At 42.6% G+C, this 21,224-nt stretch overlaps 1 protein-coding gene and 1 long non-coding RNA gene across 6 annotated transcripts in view; one reads left to right on the top strand and one right to left on the bottom strand.

The window, feature by feature from the left end:
- Nucleotides 1-15,396, top strand: part of SLC6A4 (solute carrier family 6 member 4) — a 33,007-nt gene extending 17,611 nt beyond the window's left edge. Inside the window, exons 6-14 of the mRNA XM_027518279.1 lie at nucleotides 123-257; nucleotides 595-698; nucleotides 1,792-1,919; nucleotides 2,946-3,058; nucleotides 3,834-3,965; nucleotides 4,970-5,069; nucleotides 6,367-6,467; nucleotides 10,191-10,358; nucleotides 14,649-15,396. Of these exons, the coding sequence (XP_027374080.1) occupies nucleotides 123-257; nucleotides 595-698; nucleotides 1,792-1,919; nucleotides 2,946-3,058; nucleotides 3,834-3,965; nucleotides 4,970-5,069; nucleotides 6,367-6,467; nucleotides 10,191-10,358; nucleotides 14,649-14,723 (1,056 nt within the window). The 3' untranslated portion in view covers nucleotides 14,724-15,396. The remainder of the gene's footprint in view (nucleotides 1-122; nucleotides 258-594; nucleotides 699-1,791; nucleotides 1,920-2,945; nucleotides 3,059-3,833; nucleotides 3,966-4,969; nucleotides 5,070-6,366; nucleotides 6,468-10,190; nucleotides 10,359-14,648) is intronic.
- On the bottom strand, nucleotides 5,591-16,433 carry LOC113877786. 5 transcript variants are annotated; one of them, XR_003506810.1, is made up of 4 exons: nucleotides 16,392-16,433; nucleotides 12,389-12,499; nucleotides 8,895-9,046; nucleotides 5,591-8,057 (listed from the first exon to the last, which is right to left on the bottom strand). It is a non-coding gene; the product is annotated as an uncharacterized LOC113877786 (long non-coding RNA). The 5 variants fall into 5 exon arrangements; XR_003506809.1 differs by having other exon boundaries at nucleotides 12,389-12,502; nucleotides 16,392-16,432; XR_003506811.1 differs by lacking the exon at nucleotides 16,392-16,433 and adding an exon at nucleotides 12,859-14,642 and having other exon boundaries at nucleotides 12,389-12,502.
- Between the last annotated feature and the right edge of the window lie 4,791 nt (nucleotides 16,434-21,224).

The following is a 21,224-nucleotide window of genomic DNA, read 5'->3' as shown; positions in this document are numbered from 1 at the left end:
AGGCCACACCACCCTGCCTTCTACAATTACAGAAGAAACAAGGTAGATCTCCTTTCTTGGAGGTTTTTAAGAATAAGACACCAGCATTCATGTGGTGATAACCTGTGTTTCCTTCCTTACAGGTGGTTTGGGTGACAGCCACCTTCCCTTACATCATTCTTTTGATCCTGCTGGTGAGGGGGGCCACCCTCCCTGGAGCCTGGAGGGGAGTTCTCTTCTATTTGAAACCCAACTGGCAGAAACTCCTAGAGACGGGGGTAAGATAATGAGGAAAGCAGTGTGCATTTGTCTGTCTATACTAACTGAAGCTAGTCCTAGGACTACAGGAACAACTAAAATGTGGGTTCAGTGGTTAAGTCTGCAGTGATGCTTTAAACTGGAACAAAGCATGCAAAGCACACTTGAGGCCACTGCATTGGTTTATGCCTCAATGACAGGCAATCATATTTGTCTGCACTTGGTATGTGGCCATCCTTACAGGGAACTCTGAGAGCCTGTTTTCTGTCTCAGCACATAGCCACGTCGAGGCACAAGGGTGCTGGCCCAGCGATGGCCTGGGTCTCAGCCCCGAACTTCACCTCTGCTCTATTACAGGTGTGGGTGGATGCAGCCGCCCAGATCTTCTTCTCTCTCGGCCCTGGTTTTGGGGTCCTACTGGCTTTTGCGAGCTACAACAAATTCCACAACAACTGTTACCAGTGAGTATCTGGGGCTGCCCCAAGCAAAGCGTGGAAGCAGAATGAACATAAGTAGCCTGGAGGAAGGCAATCAAATTGGTGGCCTCACACGTGGCCAGGCTCAGGCCATGTTGACACTCTGACCCTCAGGAGTACCACAGGTGCCTGACCAATTCACTCATGGCCAGAGCAGCCACCCAGAACACAACCTCACCCAGGCCACTCAGGAGATGAGACAGGCCCCAGACTTTTGTTTTGTGAGATTCTCTCTTTTTCAAGAAAATTAAATTCTGAAGCAGGTTTACAAAAATTGCAACATACATTAAATGTTTAGATTTGACCTGTTAATATTTAGCAAGAAAAATTGTGATGTGATATGTTATACACACACATACACACACACACACACACACACACACACACACACACAAATTGTGCTGTTCTGACCAACACAGAATGCTATGATTTATATGAAAATCTCATTTCAGAAATGTAACAAAACAGGTAATATTGTTCCAATTATGATTTAAATATCACTCATCTTTAGAGTTAATTTTGTCTTAACAGTCTGTCACAGATGATGATGTTCAGTAATCTGACTGTGCTATTCATAGGAAAATTACAGAATTTTTTTTAAAGGAGTTTACATGCATCCTAAGCAATGTGCCCTTGCATTGGGACATCAGCCTAAAGTTGTATTATGATAAGGTTCTCTCTTAAAAGTGTCAGGATGTCTTTGTGGCACTCTTACAATCTCATTTACAAATAATGTCAAAAGTCTAAATCTGAGATCTTCTCAAGCATGAGGCCAAGGCCCCCACTCTAGCTCAGGCCCTGTTTCAGAACAAGGCTTGTTTGAAATCCAGCAGTCTGTGCTCTGCTGCTTTATAGGATCTCTCTTGAAGCCACTCCTGACCTGCTGCTCTCCCCATGCCGTGCATGGTGATAACAGCAGCTTGTGCTTTGAGGTAATGCAACCTAAGAGGCTGCACCCTGGGAGGAGACAGTCTTGAAGTCTCTGTGAGCTCAACCCGTTCATCCTTGTCAGTCTGGAGACATTCTCCTCAGACTCCTGACTTAGAAATGTCTCAGTCCCTTGGGTTTTCTGCTCCAGAGACGCCCTGGTGACCAGTGCGGTGAATTGCATGACGAGCTTCGTTTCAGGATTTGTCATCTTCACAGTGCTGGGGTATATGGCTGAGATGAGGAAAGAAGATGTGTCTGAGGTGGCCAAAGATGCAGGTAGGGACCTTGGGTTCTGTTTGGGTTACTTGCTCCCACTGAACTGCTTTGCTGCTCTTTGGATCTTTACAAATATCTTAACTTTTGCATTATTTCTAATAGTTCCTCTTAAGTTTTTCAAAGGTTTTAGAGATCTAAACCCTTTCCATGTGTTCAGGCCATAGTGGGGGTGGGACAGCTCCCTTGGGGCCCAGCACTAAGGCCTTGATACACTGTGGGCTTGAGAATATGACTTGGATGATGGCTCTTAAAACTAGTGGGTCTGGGTCCTGTGATGGGTCCAAGTCTAGTAAGCAAATGATTACCAGTCCTTAGAATTTCCTTTTGCAGAAAAAGAAACGTAGATGATGCAGTCACTGTACTCTACTGTGAGTTATCATGGAAAAAGACTGACAGACGCTGAGAGAGGTGATGGGATCTTGTGGATGGAGTCCCAGGGCTTCTTGCCAACGTACGTCTGTCTTTGGCCTGACGTGGTGCTCTGATCCCGTCAGCCTCATGCCCCAAACTAATGTGCCTGATTTGGACCATGGGAGGTTGAGGACATGTTCCTCATACCATCAAGAAAGTCAAAATAGCTGGAAGGCTTTGTTCTAAGACCTCTTTTATTCTAAAATCAATTTAACATTTTCTACTGTTCTGGAGCTAAAGAGAGAGCTAAGTGCTGTGAAAATTTTGGAGATCTTTGTTGGGGGGTGAGGAAAGCACAAATTTATTATATAGTAGAAACTCTTCTTCGTGTACACAGATTTGCTAGTCTTGGGGTCTCAGGTTTGTTTCCTTTCTCCACGTTGGTTGAGGACACACACTCTCCAAGGCGGATGCTATTCCCTTCCTGCCTCCCAGGATGTCAGGATAGCCAGGTAGGGTGGTGTGGGGTGTGAGGAGGCATTTGGTACATGTCCAAGCCTGCTTCACATGTAAGGTCTTATGACAGGCGGCATAATTGTTGGTGTGGTCATTTCCCCCGAGACATGTCTGTAGGGCAGGTCTTGGTGACCACCTCCTCCTCTCTCCCCGTCTCAGGCCCCAGCCTCCTGTTCATCACATACGCAGAAGCCATAGCCAACATGCCAGCATCCACATTCTTTGCCATCGTCTTCTTCCTGATGTTAATCACCCTGGGCTTGGACAGCACGGCAAGTGAATGGGGAGGGAAATCCAGCCCTGGGGAGGCGGGAGGAGGAAAAGGAGAAAGGGGAGGAAGAGGAAGAGGCAGCTGTACCCACTCCCTCCCGTGCTGGCCACCCCAGGCCATGCTGTCTGCTGCCCTCTGGTGCTTCGCCAGCCCCTGTTCACTTGGGCGCTTACTACCCTGTAGTACATCAGTCATTAATGGCAGCAGATCCCAACGTTTTTGGCACTAAGGGACCGGTTTAATGGAAGACAACTACTCACCTCCTGCTGTGGGGCCCAGGCTACACGCTGGTACCAGTGCATGGCCTGGGGTTGGGGACCCCTGATTCATGGAATAATGAGGGTAAAGTGCCAGGCAAGGTCAAGAGCTCAGCACATGTGAACTGCTGTGATTGTGCTCTGTCCCTTGACCAGACTGGCAGCACCTCAAGGCCAGGGCAAGGTCCCTCTTATGTCTCAGTGCTCCGTAGCCCAGCATTCATATCATTAATGTGGAATGAGTCTCAGCTTGGAGTTGGTGTTTCTGGAAAAACCAAAGTCTCCCTGAGAGACCTCATGGGAAGAAGTCCTATCCATGTGCTATACTTTCTTTCCTTGGTGTCCTTAGCGATCTAAATGATGGGGTAATATGGAGATAGGGCCAGCGAGGAGGGGGAACTGGTCACGATCAGCTTGACAGGCCACGTGGCAATCTTAACCTCTCCCTCTCTTCACTGTCCTGGAAGTAGCAGATTTGTCTCCAAGTCTCCATGATGACTGTTTGTGTGCCCCATTCAGTTTGCAGGCTTGGAGGGGGTGATCACAGCTGTGCTAGATGAGTTTCCACATGTCTGGGCCAAGCGCCGGGAGTGGTTTGTGCTTGGCGTGGTCATTACCTGCTTCTTTGGATCCCTGGTCACCTTGACTTTCGTGAGTACAACCCCCAACCAAGAGTCAGCTTTTCATTGGGCACTGGGACACTGCACGAAGCTCTTTCTTTCCAGCCCACAGGGAGCCCTGGCTTTAGGACCAAAGAGGGAGAGGCTGTTACTGCTGTTAAGAAGTTAGTCATCACGGAGAAGGAGAAAAGTTGTTTTTGGCGGTATCTGTCACTAGAATTTGGGCATGGAGCTGGAGGTTCAGCATTTTACAGCAAGTCCAACTAGATTTTTATCTGGAGAAAAACTAAGACTTGCCTTTTCAGTCTATTTCCAGTCCTTATGGCTGCTTTCTTGGGAATACTGCCCAGAATATCTGGAGGCTGGCACCTTGGGTTTGTCACGTTGTCTCCTCCAGAGAAGTTGCAATGGTGATGAAGTCAGACCTTCTCCAGTGATTTCTTTTTGAGGGGGAGGGGAGCTGAGGTAAACACTATAAAACTGTACATCAGACAGTACCTACAGGCATGGCAGGCTTGTATCCTCCTGACTCAAGGTGGATTTTGTAAATCAACTTACCTTTAGGCCATGACTCAAATGGCTCTGGAGCTTCAGCAGGGCTTTGGGGACCTGTGTAGGACCCATGGGATTTGTGATTCAGGACAGAGGCAAAACCATGACCACTGGGCCCAGTGTCCGGTGTTGTAAGTTTCCCAGATTCAGTCTTTAGGGACCAGGATTCTCCAGGGTAGAGTACACAGAAGGTGTTCAGTAAACTGAAGAAAGTAGATCGAGAGGTGCTTTTCAGTTTGTCTTTAAAGCTTTGGGGTGGGGAGGAAACAAGAGAGTGACCGGTAGGGCTGGAAGAGGAGTCTGATAGGATGAGATCTTGCCTACCCTGCCAAAGCCAGTCTAAGAGTCAGGCTCTGGGGTATTTGTATTCGATCCAAGGTGAGAACTTTGCAGGATTATCCTAAGAAGTTCTTTTTGTCTCTGTTGAAAAGAGGAGGCAGTGCCTCAGCGGGCCTTGAACCAAGTTGGTGGTCTCGTTTCCAGGGCGGGGCCTATGTGGTGAAGCTGTTGGAGGAGTTCGCCACGGGACCTGCAGTGCTCACCGTGGCCCTGATTGAAGCAGTTGCTGTGTTTTGGTTCTACGGTAAGATGCTTCCTTCCACCATATCCTTCCTACACCAGCCTGTGTAGGCCCCAGAATACACAAGGGCTGGATTTGTCAGAGAAAGGCAGGCCAGTGTACAAGACATCACCTCCTGCATGCCTTCTTCAGAAACAGGTCATTGTTTCCTCCAGACTCTGTACAACAGATTGCCTAAGCTCCTGGGAAGACTTTTTTTCTGAGTAAATGTTTACTCAGTGGACAGGCTGAAGTGGTTCCCTATAGCTTATCCACAGTGGTTGCTTAAGATCTGACAGACACAGTTTAGGAGCTTATCTTCCAAGCAAGAGGCCAGAATGTTTCTGTTTGGATTATCTGTCTTGGTAAAACCTCTAGTTTATTCCCCTTCCCCCAGCTGTGGGATGGAATCTGATAAGGGTGAAACCCCCAGGAGTGCAGAGTAAGCTGACATGGGTCCCTGGGCAGGGATCCCAAGAGTCCATGGGCAAGGATCGGGAGGGCACAGACAGTGGAAATGAAGAAAACCAAGTTCAGAGATCTTCAAAATCAAAAAGCGATTACTTCATTCTGAATATATTTATTTTCCCAGTTTCTATGATAGCACAACAGCTGCATGTACATCATTACACGTAACATGAAGAAGGCGGGGTCCCATGTTTTGAGTTATATGTGGGCCTGGTTTGGGGACTTTTTTGTGTGTTTGAAAGAAGTCCTCCCCACCCCCTCAGCACTTCAGAGAACCAAGTTCCAAGTCTGTGATGCTACAGACCTGTGGGCACTTTCAGGGAAGCACCCACAGAGCGCTCTTCCTTCCCCTTCTCCATCTCTCCCCAGTCGGAGTTCCCACTTCTCACTTTCCTGCCGGTTACTTTGTAGAGAAGAACCTTGATCTTGATCTGACAATATGAATGAGCAATAGTGTGGTTAGAATTTTCTCTTGAAAGTTTCTAGCATATGGTCAGAGTCAGTCTCTATCAAGTGGGTTCAACATTTTTAGACAAAGTTCAACTTCCTTTTCTACAGTAAGGATAAAATCAGATATATGGTGAAATCCTGGAAGGGTGGTGTGGGCACCAAGACGAGGCTTTACGACCCTGCCCAAATGTCCACCAGTCCCCCCACTCTCTGTAGAAAGAGCTTTGCTTGCTATAACAAGCATTTTTGTGACATGTTTGCCATCCCACTTTCAGGCCAGACTGGTGTCCCTGAACCCCTCCTATGGAGAAATTCCAGAGTTGCTGCTCTCTCTGAGTCAGGGGCTAGGAGGACAGTCTGTTTCCTCTCTTAGTCAATCTCCTCCTCTTTTGGATGACTGTAGGCATCAATCAGTTCTGCAGTGATGTGAAGGAAATGCTTGGTTTCAGCCCTGGATGGTTCTGGAAGATCTGCTGGGTAGCCATCAGTCCTCTGTTTCTCCTGGTGAGTTGTCATCTTCCTTCTCCTCTGGCCCTAGAGAAAAGATTCACCCTCACTCACTCACCACCATCCCTAGAAAGTTAACCACTCTTCTGGCTTCTGTCACATTATTTCATCACTTCCCTGCTCCATGATAATAACATGTAACATTCATTGAGCAAGAATTGCCAGGCCAGACTTTATGCTAAACTTATAGCCACTGCTGTTTTTTTTTTTTAATGAAAAAGGGTGAATTTATTATGAATATGAAATCATTATAAATTACACACACAAAACAGCAGAGTCCCCAAGATATATGAAGCAAACACGGAAGTGAAGGGAGAAACAGACATTTCTATGATTATACTTGAAAGCGTCAATCCCTGGTTTTCAATATTGGATCAAACGTCTACACAGGCAGTCGATGAGGAAATGGAAGATAAACTCAGGTCTCAGTTTGGTTTTCGGTCTAAAGTTTTACACTCAGGGTGAGGGTCTTGTTTGCCTTTCCTGAGTCTCAGCCCCAAGCACCATTCCTTCCCTGCGTGGAGAATATGAAAGTGAACTAACGAACAGACATGGCTTCTTTCCTCAGGGAACTAATCCAGTGTCTCTCCTTCCTTTGAAAAACAAATGAAAGGATTTAAGTAGATTATCTAGAAGCACTGGTAATAATATAAATTAATAACCCATTTATGTCAAGACTTCTGCTTCTAGTAATGGCAGACTAGTGATCCAGACCAACCCTCTCACTGAAAACAGCTAAAATGTCTGGACTTAAAAATACATTGTGTTTTAAGTATACAAAAAAGCAACAGCAAGATGACAGGGTAAAGGAACTACGAGGCCAAGACCTAGAGGAACACTGGAGCCCACAGCATATACAGAGCCCCTGGTCCTGAGAGTATCTGCTGCTTGGGGCAAAGTTGGCTTTGGTTTTGGAAATCTCCAGTGTCCAGGGAATGGAAGTGAAGGAGGGCTTCTGTGGTAGAGAGAGAGAGATGAAGCAGAACAGAAGCAAGAATGAGCACGCTGGCCATCTTACAGATGAATATCGAGACATGCAGGTACACAAAGCACAAAAAATAAAGGGCTGCCCTGGGAAAGTAAAAAAGAATGCGAAAGAGTTGTTTTGAAAGAAGGCACAGCTGTATCCATGTCCTCTAAGGAAATGGATGGCCCAGATAGCCTAATAAGCTGGACTGAAGGAACTGTCTCTCGCTCTAGAAGATCAAAAAGCTCCTTCCACCCTAAATTGAGTTACAGATAAATGAAAGAAGTGAGAGTAATCCCTGCTGATGTGCACGGAGTCACTTTACCCCAGGCTACCTCAGAGCACACTTGGGATGTTAGCAGGGCGCTTATCCATCTTTGGGCAAACAGGCAACCCTTGGAGCTGAGCACTCTCATTTGACAATAAATGAATTCTACGTCTGACTCAAAATCTATGCCTAAAGAACTCTGGCGGGGGTCATCTTTAAGAAAATGAGTACAGAATTACTAGGACACCTGTCAGGTCCTTCATGAGCAGCACAGTAAGTCCTAGCAGCCACGATAAATATTATCATTATTATTTTTTTGACCACACCAAGCAGCATGAGGGATCGTAGTTCCCTGAAAAAAAAAAAGATTGAACTCAGGTGCCCTGCAGTGGAAGCACAGTCCTAAGCGCTGGACAGCTAGGGAAGTCCCAATAAATACTGTTTTTATGCAATATTAAAAAAAAAAAATAAAACTAATGCAAAAAAAATTACTGATGAACAAATTCCAGCATTTTAAATAAACACAAGATCTGACCATATACTTGGCATGTCTCACCTCACTCACTCTCATCTGGTCCTATCAAGAATTTGTTTCTTTAAAGTATTGCACTAAAATATTATTTCTTGATTACTGAATTTTGGCACCCCCTTAAATGCTGTATCCAAGGTGAATACCTCATATGCCTTACTCTAGTCCTGGCCCCATGCTTTTAGTATTTTCATTTCTGTGGTGGTCTGGCAAACTGGGTGAACACTTGGGCTACAATCAATGATTTTCTGTGCCAGTAAAATCCAGGTACAGATCTGGGTTCAGGCACGTGACATAATTTCTGTGACGTTCACTATACTCACTTCTTCTAAAGGTGCTTCAGGGCACAATTAAGAGGAGGCAAATCTGTCCTCCACTTCTGGGTTTACTTAACAGATCCCTTGCTCTGGGCTTTTTAAGGCTGCTTTAGGTAAACAACGAGCAGCTTACTTAAAATATTCTTTTTCGTTGAAGCTAAGTTATGAAAAAGAAAATACTGTATATGAGCAAGAGGAGGTGGGGGTGTCTGGAGCAATACTTGGTGGCCACAGTGGGAGCCTGCAGCCTCCCTGGACTGTGTGAGGTTCCACACACCTGACACCAAGATGAGACAAGTTACAGCTCCTGACCAGACCCTACGTTTCCCTGTTCCAAAATCACCTTCCTTAGTAGCTGGGGCTGGGGCTGAGGAGAGTCTGTCTGAGGAAAAGGTTTGCGAATGGCAAGGCTCGTTTTGAAAGCTTCTTCCTGGACTTAGGAATAGTACTGTGCTGAAGATGGATGTGTGTTTAACAGTTTCCCATTTTTATTACCTGAGGACAAAGAAAAAAAAGATAAAAATAGACATTTAACCACACAAATAATTTACATTACTGTCTTCTTTATGACTATGAAATAATAAGATAAAATTAAATCAAGAGCAATAACAATTTCGGCACAGTGGTTACTAGGCAAAAACTGGCATTTACGCTCTCTCTGGAAAACAAACTGAAATAAGAAGACTCATAAACTGAGTGTTGGGAGTGCAGCGTGAAATTTTTCTTGGTTGAAATCTTCACTGAATTTTTAAGTAAAAAGTGTATTAAGCTGCTGTTTCCTTCCATTATTCCTTTCATTACACGGGCCAGTGGCAGGCAGGCATTTGTTGTCAAGATGCCTCGTGGCAGAGCCAGCCTTGTTGAAACCCTAGTCCTTAGCTTGGGGTTAATATAAAGAGAGAGGAGAGAAGAAACAGGTGCTCAGGAGTCTGCATCCGCTCCAGGTCTTGAGAACCTTATTATGTCTCCTGGACGTAGGTGCCTTCCATCTCACCAAAAACATCAGCAGAGAAATGCGGGGGGAAATAAATAAAAACAAAGCAGAGAAAGAGATGAAGCCCTAGTACTGGCAGGAGCCATGGAGAGGCTGCCCAGTTTATTCCTCCACCATCTGACAAACTGGGGCCTGAACTATGCCTGATGGATGCCAGTCTCTTCTCCTTTGTATCTCCCCTCAATAACTCTCTGAGGCCTTGGCATCCCTACTGTAGGGGTTGAGGTGGGGGTTGGGGAGGAAAAATCAAGATAAGCACTTCCTTGTTTGCAGTTGAGGCACAGAAATTAGTGACTTCTTTGTGTCAAGAGATCAGTCTAGCATATCTCACCCTTAGGCAATTTCCTGAAATTTTCTTCCCTTTAGCATTGGTGGCTTCTCCAGTGGCTCAGCAGGTAAAGAACCCGCCTGCAATGCGGGAGACCTGGGTTCAATCCCTGGGTTGGGAAGATCCCTTGGAGAAGGGAAAGACTACCCACTCCAGTATTCTGGCCTGGGGAATTCCATGGACTGCGTAGTCAGTCCATGGGGTTGCAGAGTCAGACACAACTGAGCCACTTTCACTTCACTTTCTGTGGTATCAGGACGGTCTCTGTGTGGGTGTTGTGAAAATTTTTTTAATGTTTCTTGACATTTCTGTTTTAGTTCATCATCTGCAGTTTTTTGATGAGCCCACCACAGCTACGACTTTTCCAGTATGATTATCCTCGGTGGAGCATCATCCTGGGTTACTGCATAGGAACCTCATCTTTCATCTGCATCCCCACATATATAACCTATCGGCTGATTGTCACTCCAGGGACACTTAAGGAGGTATGTGCTAGTCAGTGTGTGTGTAGACTGGTAATTGTTTGGGAAGAAAAGGGTTCTTATGCTCTATTCAAAGGAGAGAAGTCCACCGCAAGGATTCACCAAGAGGCTCTCAGCCTTATATAATCATATACCTACATCACTATGTAGCCTCTGATAGCTGCCACTGTCATCTTAGGGTATCTCCCATAAGCCTCAAGTATGAAGGTGAATGAGTGAGCTGTTGTCTGGATGCGCCACAGTGCACAGCCTGGTATATAGCATTCTAAACATATTAGGAAACTGCTTTGCCTCCTGCATTCCATTGAGCACAGACATCAGATCAGTGGTGTCTGGAGCAATAACACAAATTTGATTTAAGTGGATTTACTTTAAATCCACTTAAGTAGAGATTATGGTGGAAAATGTCTGTGGTCACTTTTCTAACAGCAATGTGATAAGGGCTATTTCAAAAATCATCACTAAATAAGGATGTTACAACAATATTATGTGCGTGTGTGTTAGTTGCTCAGTCGTGTCCGACTTTTTGAGACCCCGTGGACTGTAGCCCACCAGGCTCCTCTGTCCATGGGATTCTCTAGGCAAGAGTACTAGAGTGGGTTGCCATTCCCGTCTCCAGGGGATCTTCCCGACGCAGGGATCAAACCCAGGTCTCCTGCATTGCAAGTGGATGCTTTACCATCTGAGCTACTAGGGAAGCCCAATAATATCATAGTTTTAGCTTATGTTACTGGAGGAAAAAAAAAGCTGCCACTGTAATAGCAGGATTTGTGTCAGTAAATGAATAGTGTGCTGTAAAAATTTCAATAACAGAACCTTACAATTTGTATAAGATTGTATATATTTTAAAGTATCTTCATGTAGATTATCTTACTTTGTTATCAAAATACTTCGTGAGGTAGATGGGCAGGTATCCTTAGCAAAGATTCTGAATCTGGGAATGCTGATGCTCACGGTTTCCCTATTTCAGTGACTTGTATAGGGACGCACAGTACAGGGAAGCTCAGAATCCAGGGCTTCTGGGTTTTGGTCCAATGCCCTTTCATTCTTAGGTGCAGCTTCTCTTTTGTGTCCTCAGGGTACTAATGGTTTGCGGATGTAGACATTGGCTCTAGAGGTTAGGGAGACGAGTTGTCACTTTTCATCCTGCGCTGTCAGAGTTAGTAGTTCAGGCCACCAGGATTCCCAGCAATGTTAGCAAAATTGAAAATGCTGGGTTGTTACTTGCTTGGTTGTGTTTCATGCCACAGCGAGGGTACTGTGGCAGGAGAGCCTGAAGAAGAGGCTGCTTACAGAAGTCCGTGGGTGGGTGCTTTTGCCAGAGGCGAGCTCAAAAGTGAAAAGTGGTATTTGGGGGAAAGCTAGAGGGATGTGCTCTCTAACAACCTGAGATCAGCTGGGCTAGTCTGTGGGCTCTTAGAGGCAAAACTCAAATATGAGTTTATCACACTCATCTTCCTAAAACATTTCACAAGAAACATGAAGTGAGAGCCTGAGGCAATTACATAGCACCTCTTTTCTGAGAACTGAGATTGCTTCTTTTTGCAAATAGAAAAACTGAATTCTAGGTGAACAGAACTCTGCAAGGAGTTCCTAATTTCCTACTCCCAGAACAGCCCTATTACAACCTCATTTCTCCCAAAGGGCCGTGGATTCTGGTGTTGTCTGAAATATATGTTCAGGCCAGAGCCACTGTGTCTGCTCCTTCAGGCTGTTTTTTATGGCAGTCATGACAGCCCACTGACCCCGCTCACCAAACCCAGAGGCCAAGGTCAGGGTTGCGCATTCAGGTCAATACATTTCAGTATTCTTTGGTCACAGACTGTACCTCAAGTCTTGGTCATCTTTCTTGCAAATTCCCGTTGGCCACAAGGAAATGCTACCCAAAGGTGTACAATTAGAGAGCTCAGATCCGTTAGTAGTAGAGAAGGCTGACTGCAGGGCCACCAGATGGGAAACAGTGGGTTAGGAAGCATCACGATACAGCCAATCAAGGGGGCCTGGGAGGGAAAAGACTATGGCAAGTCACTTACCTCCTCTGGGCCTTAGTTTCTTCATATTTAACATGTGCTCACTGAACTGGATTAACATTTCCAAAGTGTGTTGTAAGCAGCGTAGTTCCATGGGATATCAATTAAGTGTTACTGCTGAGGAAATGTTACATGGTCAAATAATTTTGCAGAATGCTGGATTAAGGCAAAGTTAAACAGGTCTCTTTACAACAGGACTTCTGAAAAACCTTAACATGCCTATATGCATGCTTAGTTTCTAAGAGGAATAAAGCATGTTTTTGCCAAGCACCCCAAGGGACTATTAATTTTTTTGTGAATACCAGACTTTATGGTCTATAACATTCTATATATGAGGGAGGGAGAACTCATATGACATTTTGGTATGTTTTTTTTTTTTTAAAAAGACTAAGAGTAAAGTAAATTTCATAACTCTTCTGGGCCCTAGCCACATACAAGGCTGGAGTTTGTGGAGTAAGTCACCACCTGCTCACCTGTAATTTAGAGCCTGTCACGGGCATCTGCAACCTGGAGGTCTCAAGGTTGGAGTCATCACCTGGATTAGGTGACTGTCAGAGAAGCCCTTAGTGACCTGCAGAAAGACACTGGGAATATGGTCCCTAATAAAATCATGAAGATGGTAACAGTGATCCAGTGCTTGCATGATCACCTTGCAGAAGGCCAGGGACTGGAAAATTTTGAGAGCAGTAATAGTCTGGCAACTGGAATGCTGCCCAAATACGGGAAATAAGTGTACCTGGCCTTTTGGGAAATAAGCAGTAAGAAGGGCAGCAGAATGGGCAAGTAGAGGTTACAGCACAAAACCTTTTGTGCTTTTCTCTGTGGGTCTTGCTTCTGCCATACGCCTGACTGCTCTTCTCTCTCTGCACAGTATAGCTTCACTGAAGACTAGTTAGAGTGATGTGTCCAGTTCTCAAAAGGCCTAATTCTCCTTTATCAGTTATGGGTTACAGATTCATCTTTGAGAAAGAACGGTTTGTGAAAATTTGCTTTCTGTGACCAGACATGTCCAGGTAGCTGATGAGCACTGTAGTAACTCCTTTTTAAATGGATTCCCAGGGTGAGGTTTCATTACGGTCATCAGGAACACAACACGAACAATTTTGTGAATTTCATTACCTATGAGAATGGGAACTTTTAAAATTCCATAGGCCCTGCTCCTTAAAGAAGAATAACTCCCAGAACCAAGAAATAAAAGATTAAAGGGGACCACATACTTTTCAATCCAAAATAAAAGGACAAGTAGCAGAGCCTCATCTAAAATCAATAAATCAAAATATACTTTCAGATCCAATTTTGCTTTGCTAACCATAGGTTCAGATTTTTGGCTATCAAAGATTTTACTTAGCAACTGAGTATTTTCTTTCCTAAACCTCTGCAGTGCTCCCTACATCTCTGAGCTGTTTCACGTCACCCTAATGCTAAGTTTTACAAGGCAGGCTGTGTATTTCATACCCAAACCCAAGCATATTTCAGATCTGTCCAAAAGCTTCTGTGCACCCCAGCTGTTTCTATGGTAAAGATTCTCAGTCTTTTCCCTGTAATGAGTACTATGTCAAAATGAGATTGCTTTAGCAATGATGATTTGAATGGGCATATCTTTTAAAATTATGTAATAATTTGCACCCTTGTATGAACTAACTACAGGTGAATTCATTAAGGCAGTAACATCTTGGCTGTTCCAGTGACTGAGCACTATCCACTGTGCCTGTAATGTGTATGCAGGGCACAAGGAGCCTGGCTGAGGTGGGGGGAACCAGAATCCAGTGCTCATTCTGCTCCCCAAGCCCTGTGGGCCACATGAAGCCTCCTCTATCCAGAGAAATGGATGTCCTTTCCCAGACCATCAAAGGCATGTTATGGGCCAGCATTGGTTCTATTCAAGGGTCATCATTTTCTCCTATTAGTGTTAGAGTGACTTTTTAGTTTACAGATGCTTTTATATAGTTCCTTTATATGGCATTTCTACCCATATTTGAGAACAAACAAATGAGGGATTCCTTTCATTTTTAAATTTCTTTCTTTGGCTGTACCTCATGGCATGCAGAACTTCCCCGACGAGGGATCAAACCTGCACCCCCTGCAGTGAAAGCTGGACTGCCAGGGAAGCCCCAGGATTCCTTTCTTAACAAGTCAATAAAACTATTCCAATTTACTATTAACCACCATTTAAATGCTATTTAACCTTTAATATTAATGTTGAAAAAAACTTTAAGCATTAAATTACAAGAATATTTATAACATCATATCTTCTTCCTAACAGCGTATTATTAAAGGTATCACGCCAGAAACACCGACAGCAATTCCCTGTGGGGACATCCGCTTGAATGCTGTGTAAAACATCAACAAAAGGAAGATGGCTTCCCAATAACCTCTTCCTCCAGTCCTGTCAAGTCACACATCGCCTTCTCCCTCTAAGTCAATGAGTTTCCGGCTAAGCCTATCAATGGAAGGGCCTTCTTCATAGAGACACAGTCCCAAAAGACTACGGTGCCCAGATTTTTTCGGCCTCCAGTCACTTTGTGTGAAATCTCCGGGACATGTTACCACGTTAGACTCTGTGATGCAGCTAAAGTGGACTGCTTTGAATGTGTGAAGCTGTGTATGAAAACCACCATGTCATCATTAGGACTAGTTTAGGATCAAGTCTGTGAAAGTCTCCTATGTCATTCCTTCTTATGATCATCAGTATCTAATATCGTTTGCTTCCAAAGATTTCAACTGCTCATGACTGCATAAACCATGTAGGAAAAAACAGGGATACTGTCTTGCTAGCCATATGTTTTCTGAGTAGCAGAGAATCCTATAGCTGGAGTCTATTAGAACCCTGTAACCTGTGTGCTGCTGTGGAATCAGGAGAGGAAGATTTAAGAAGCTAAATTGAAAAAATAATGTGTATGTGTGAGCATGTGTGTCTGTGTGTACAACTGTTCCAGTGTATCCTTACCCATTACAAACTATATGAATTTCCTCTAGTTTTTTTTTACATTAACAAATTCCACCTACTGAAATTTGTATGTATGTTATTATTTAAAGGGTATAATGACTATGACAGGCTCTGCCACCTATTCCAAGGACACTGCTTTAGCCCATATGCTTTCCTCTATGGGCTGGCCTTTAATATTTGCTGCACTTCACTGCCATCTTCCTGTCTCTCTCTACTAAACATACAGGGTAACAGTCCACAGGCTAATCTGGCCTATTTCATTAGTCACTGTGGCTTGGCTGTGAACTACTCTGAAGATGAATATTGATAAATGCATCTTCAGTGTTCAGTTGGCTATCTGGTTTAAGCTCTGTCTACTTCAAAGGACTGAGTTTGACCACTAAGGTTATTTTGCTTTGTGAAGAGCAGATAAATCTAATTCTCAGAGGGTGTAGAGGTCTGACACCTGACCTAAACCAAGGTCATCCTCAATCCAAAAGTAATTAAGAGAGTCTGGTAAGTGAACCTCCTCCCAACTCCTTGACTTTTCCTGGGTGGCCATCAGGATAGTGGGCCCTCCAGATAATTTTCAAGATTGAGTCTAAATAAGGCTGATTGGAAAACCACATAAAACCCTTAATACAGATCTAGTAAATGTGACTTCAGTGGCTTGGGACACTCAGATGCATAGGTAGAGAAGCAAATTTTATCATGTAGTGACATTTCCTTAACCAAAACCTTAAAGGCAGTAAAGCCTAGTCAATGATAAAAGGACTCAATCTTCTGGCCCCGTATCACATCAGTCCTCTACATGAATCTAATTCAATCCTAACAACCTTACAGAAAGAAGATCCCTATAGTAGAGGCCTAATTTCATCCAATTATAGATCTTTCTCCCTTGGCTTCCTTTCCCCAACAATAATCCCCAGCCACCTTCCTGTATTCCACTACATCCTTCTATTTCTGATGCCCTGCTTTCCCCAGTGGGGTATTTTCCCCATAGATGTCAGCTGCTGAGAAATTTCCCAAATTATCAGAGGAAAAGAGGAGGGGGATTTAAAATGACTCTTAGTGACCTACCTTATCTTTGCCTTTTCATTCCTTCTTGCTACCTTATGTCCATTCTCTTTGCTTTCTAGGGTGCTGAAAGGAGAGAGGTGATATAAGTGGCAGTGTATTTGGTGGTAAATAGCTTTGCAAATTTTAAGAACTTGCTTTATATGGATTCTCCCCCTCTCACACACGCTTATACGTTTTCCAAAGATACCATTTTTTAAACAGCACTTTTTCAAACAAAGAGTTTTGTCAAGCCAGGTGTTATACAGGTGTTTTGAAAATTTTCAAATGTCACTAGACTTTAAAAAAATCCAAAATCTCTCTTCAATATAGTCTGCATTTACTTGATTCCTATTTATCAATACTACTCTGAATATTTTTTAAGGAAAACTTAGTTGGTAGACCAACTTTAAAATAATCTTTTAAAGACCTTTTACATCTAATGTAGTATTTACATAAAAGCAAAAAATAAAAACGGAATGAACTGTAAAGTGCTGAAGTTAATTTCTTTTCTGTAATTTACTAGTAAGAAATAGGGAACAGACAAGACACAACAAAAGAATGGAGGCCAATTCAGTTGACTGAGATTGTTCCTACATGTTGATATGTAATGGAGTCCAAACAATTTACCTCCATTCCAAAAAAACTTGAGACCCATTTAAAACTTACTCCATTTGTTGTGTGGAATGCATGACTTGTAACCTAGATTCACTGCCCTGGCTGCCCCATCTGGAGATGGAAGCAAAGACCCCTACAAACCCACCCAGTCAATCAATGTATTAGCTCCAAAATCATATAATGACAAATCAAATAATGAATCTCAAAGTAAGGCAAAGTGATTCTGTGAGATTAGTCACTCTCTCACCATCCTCTCTTTTTATGCAGCTTGTTAATTTGGTGCCACCAATACCAAACAAAATTTTAAGTACAAAGTTCCACTTATCCACCCCAAATCTCCTTAAAAAGGGAGACTATTCCCCTAGAATTAGAACTGTTCTCTCTGAAAAGTAGGAAAGACTGACCTGGTATGTTCTATCTGTTGTACAGTTGATTTGGAGGTCATCGTCAAAGCAAAGCTTAAAACCACGGAATGCAGCAGCTTAACTGTGCTGTTCTTACGCATCTTAAGACAATCATTAGCTATCCAATGGTACAATCCATGCCCGGTTCCTTTCGTAGCATGTCTTTCGGCTCATAAATCAACACCTGGTGCTTAAGATATCATTAAAATAAGGCAGTATTCAGAAGGCATTTTCTCCATTTTTTTGGTCAGAGACAGTTGGGAAGAGCAGTAGATCCCTCAAAGAGACTATTACAATCTGTCATCACCATAAACCAATGAAAACAAAACAGTTCTACGCCAAGTAGGAAGTTGTATACTTCAGTCATCATGGAGCTCACCTGTTACTTACAAGGAGAGTTACACAAAAGGCTATAAATTAGGAAGGTAAATTTAGAAAGTGCTTGCAAAGTATGCTGGAGACTGAAATTTATAAATCCAAATATTGAAGAAAAAAACAAACATTAAGACAAGGTATATCCCTATACTGTAGAAAGATTTCCTGGTGAAACATTCTGAATTTTTTTCTCCAATATCACAGATAAGCCAGTGATATATATTGTGTCCTGTTTAGTTCCATGGAAGGGCTATTTCAAAAGCTCTAAATCTTTTGTTATTTTTATAGTATCACCTTTCCCCCTCATTGGTTAACTGTCTCTAAATTTCAATGATGGAACAATGTTTTAAAGTTCAGATAACTACATTAGAGGGCAGAAACAAACCTACTTACTTTCTCTACTCTTCCTGGGATCTAGAAATCTCTAAAGAAATATTTCCTCTCCTAGAATGACATAATACTCCTCTCAATTTTTTAATAGGCATTTACTACAATGGAAAAGATGGAATCTTAAGTATGTCTTTGCTTGTGTAACATATAGTTGGAATCCATTTAGTACTGTTTCTACATTAGGTGTATCAAAACAAATTTTGTAATGATTCACAATATATTTCAATTGAAATTTAAGCTTGTATTTCTCTTAACACCACCTCATAATATCCATACCAAACTGCTCTACCACCAATCAAGTTTTACTTCCTTATCAAAAAGAGATTATCTTCCCTGGCCAAATCTACTTTGGAACCAGTGTGCACTGGTGGAGCACATCATCAGAAAAGTTTTATGTCTGCTAAACTAAGAACCTTATCATTTAGGAGAGAGAATAGGTGATTTCAGTCCTTCAGTTCTACAACTGAAGACTATAATTATAGTAGATAATCTAACAAATTGTAAACACTGACAGTTCAAACAAATATTTAGGAAAGAGGAGCTAGCCCATCTCTAGGCTTAAAATGCCTGAAGTGAAAGTGACATACATCAAATAAATCTCTCAGAGAAATGTTGAAAATAAAGGAATGAATGAAAGTGAAAGTGTTAGTACGTCAGTTGTGTCCAACTCTTTGCATTCGCATGGACTGAAGCCTGCCAGGCTCCTCTGCCCATGAGATTCTCCAGGCCAGAATACTGCAGTGGGTAGCTGTTCCCCTCTCCAGGGGATCTTCCCAACCCAGGGATTGAACCCAGGTTTCCTGCACTGCAGGCAGATTCTTTACCATCTGAGCCACCAGGGAAGCCCCAAATACCTAAATTTCCATAAACAAGAATATTTGCTAATTTTTAAAAAAAGTTACTTGATTCTTACTCGAACTCTAATATTAGAAGTATACCTTATCTTAAAACTGATACATGAAAAATGCAAAGTTTAAAGGATAAAATTAGGGACTTATGTAAAATAAGAATTTGCAGTTATTTCTCCAGTAACATTTAAATATGATCTACATATTTACATGATCTACAGTGATTTACAAAAAACACAAAAAACATTTTCAGGATACTTTGTGTTGAACGTATCAATGGTAGCGATTTAGTCGCTAAGTTGTGTCCGACTCTTGCAACGCCATGGACTGTATAGCCTGCCGGGCTCCTCTGTCCTTGGGAATTCTCCAGGAAAGAATACTGGAGTGGGTTGCCATGTCTTCCTCCAGGAGATCTTCCCAACCCAGGGATCGAACCCCGGTCTCCTGCATTGCAGGCAGATTCTTTACCAACTGAGCTATGAGGGAAGCCCTGAAAGTATCAATGGGGTGCTTCAAATTCTGGACTATATACAGTTAACTGAATTATATAAATGGTACTTCATTTTCCTCATCTTTAGTTTCTTCTTCCACATGATTTATAGCTAAGAATAAATAAATATTTTCTACTATTCACCTCTGTCAACTGTGGTTATATGAAATTGTCCAATGTTATTTTTTTCATGAAACATTTAAACTTCAGTGACAGAATTAAACCTGTTTATACAAAATAGAGAGTCCCCTCTTTAAGATGCATGAAATGCCCATGTACTCATTTATGCAATTTAGTCACAGATGTTCCAAGTTATATTTTAAGACATCAGTAAATGCCTTTTGTTGTTAACTACTACTGTAGTAACTCTTAACATCATGATGAATAGACTGTCTCATTAAAAAGAAGAAAAAAACAGAATGAAACAAAAATCCCTTCCAAACTCTTAAGGTTAAAGGAAAAATCTTAACTGTGTATTGTCAAAACATCCCCCAAAATATCACTGCATGTGATCTGCAAATACTTAGTATCAAAAGTACCTAGAATTAGAAATATTAAATTTCAGTAAAGCAAAATGAATTATTATAATCTGTGTAGAGCTTCAGTTTATAATGTACTGTCACAGATACCAGGTTTCCCTGGTGGCTCAGATGGTAAAGAATCTACCCACAATGCAGGAGACCGGGTTCAATCCCTGGGTTGGGAAGATTCCCTGGAAAAGGAAATGGCAACCCACTACAGTATTTTTGCCTGGAGAATTCTGTGGACAGAGGAATCTGGTGTGCTAAAGTCATGGAGTTGCAAAGAATTGGACACGACTGAGGCAACTAGTACTTTCACAAGTATCATGTCACTTGATCATCAGATCTATGTGATAGATGTCATTTCCCCAGTTTTGTAGATAGGGAGTGTGAGGTACAGAGTGATTAACTGATTTGCCCAGGTTCACACAGCTGAAAAGTTCCAGAACAGGCCTTATACCTAGGTTTTCTGATTGCAGGCCAAAGATTATTTGCATGAAAGTGAAAGTCACTCAGTCGTATCTGACTCTGAGACCCTGTGGACTATACAGTCCATGGAATTCTCCAGGCCAGAATACTGGGGTGGGTAGCCATTCCATTCTCCAGGGAATCTCCCCAACCCAGGGATCGAATCCAGGTCTCCCACATTGCTGATGGATTCTTTACCAGCTGAACCACAAGGGAAGCCCATTATTTGCATGTCTATCTTTAAAAACATCATCCATATAAAACTCCCAGAAGAGAGCATAGGCTAACATTCTCTGACATAAATCATACCAATGTTTTCTTAGGTCAGTCTCCCAAGGCAATAGAAAGAAAAACAAATGGGAATTAATCAGACTTAGAAACATTTGCATAGCAAAGAAAACCATAAAGTGAAAAGACAACCTATGGAATGGGAGAAAATATTTGAAAATAATGCAACTGACAAGGGCTTAATGTACAAAATACATAAACAGCCCATACAACCCAATCGAAAAATGGGCAGAAAACCTAGAGAGTTTTCCAAACAAAACATACAGATGGTCACAGGCACATGAAAAGGTTCTCAACATCCCTGATTATGAGAGAAATGCAAATCAAAGCTACAATGAGGTATCATTTCATACCAATCAGAATGGTGACCATTAAAAAGTCTACAAATAACAAATGCTGGAGAGTGTGCGGAAAAAACAGAATCCTTCTACACTGCTTGTGGGAATGTTAAGTAG

This window comes from Bos indicus x Bos taurus, chromosome 19, assembly GCF_003369695.1.
Source record: "Bos indicus x Bos taurus breed Angus x Brahman F1 hybrid chromosome 19, Bos_hybrid_MaternalHap_v2.0, whole genome shotgun sequence".
NCBI lineage: Eukaryota > Metazoa > Chordata > Mammalia > Artiodactyla > Bovidae > Bos > Bos indicus x Bos taurus.
This window is presented reverse-complemented; position numbering and strand designations above follow the sequence as displayed.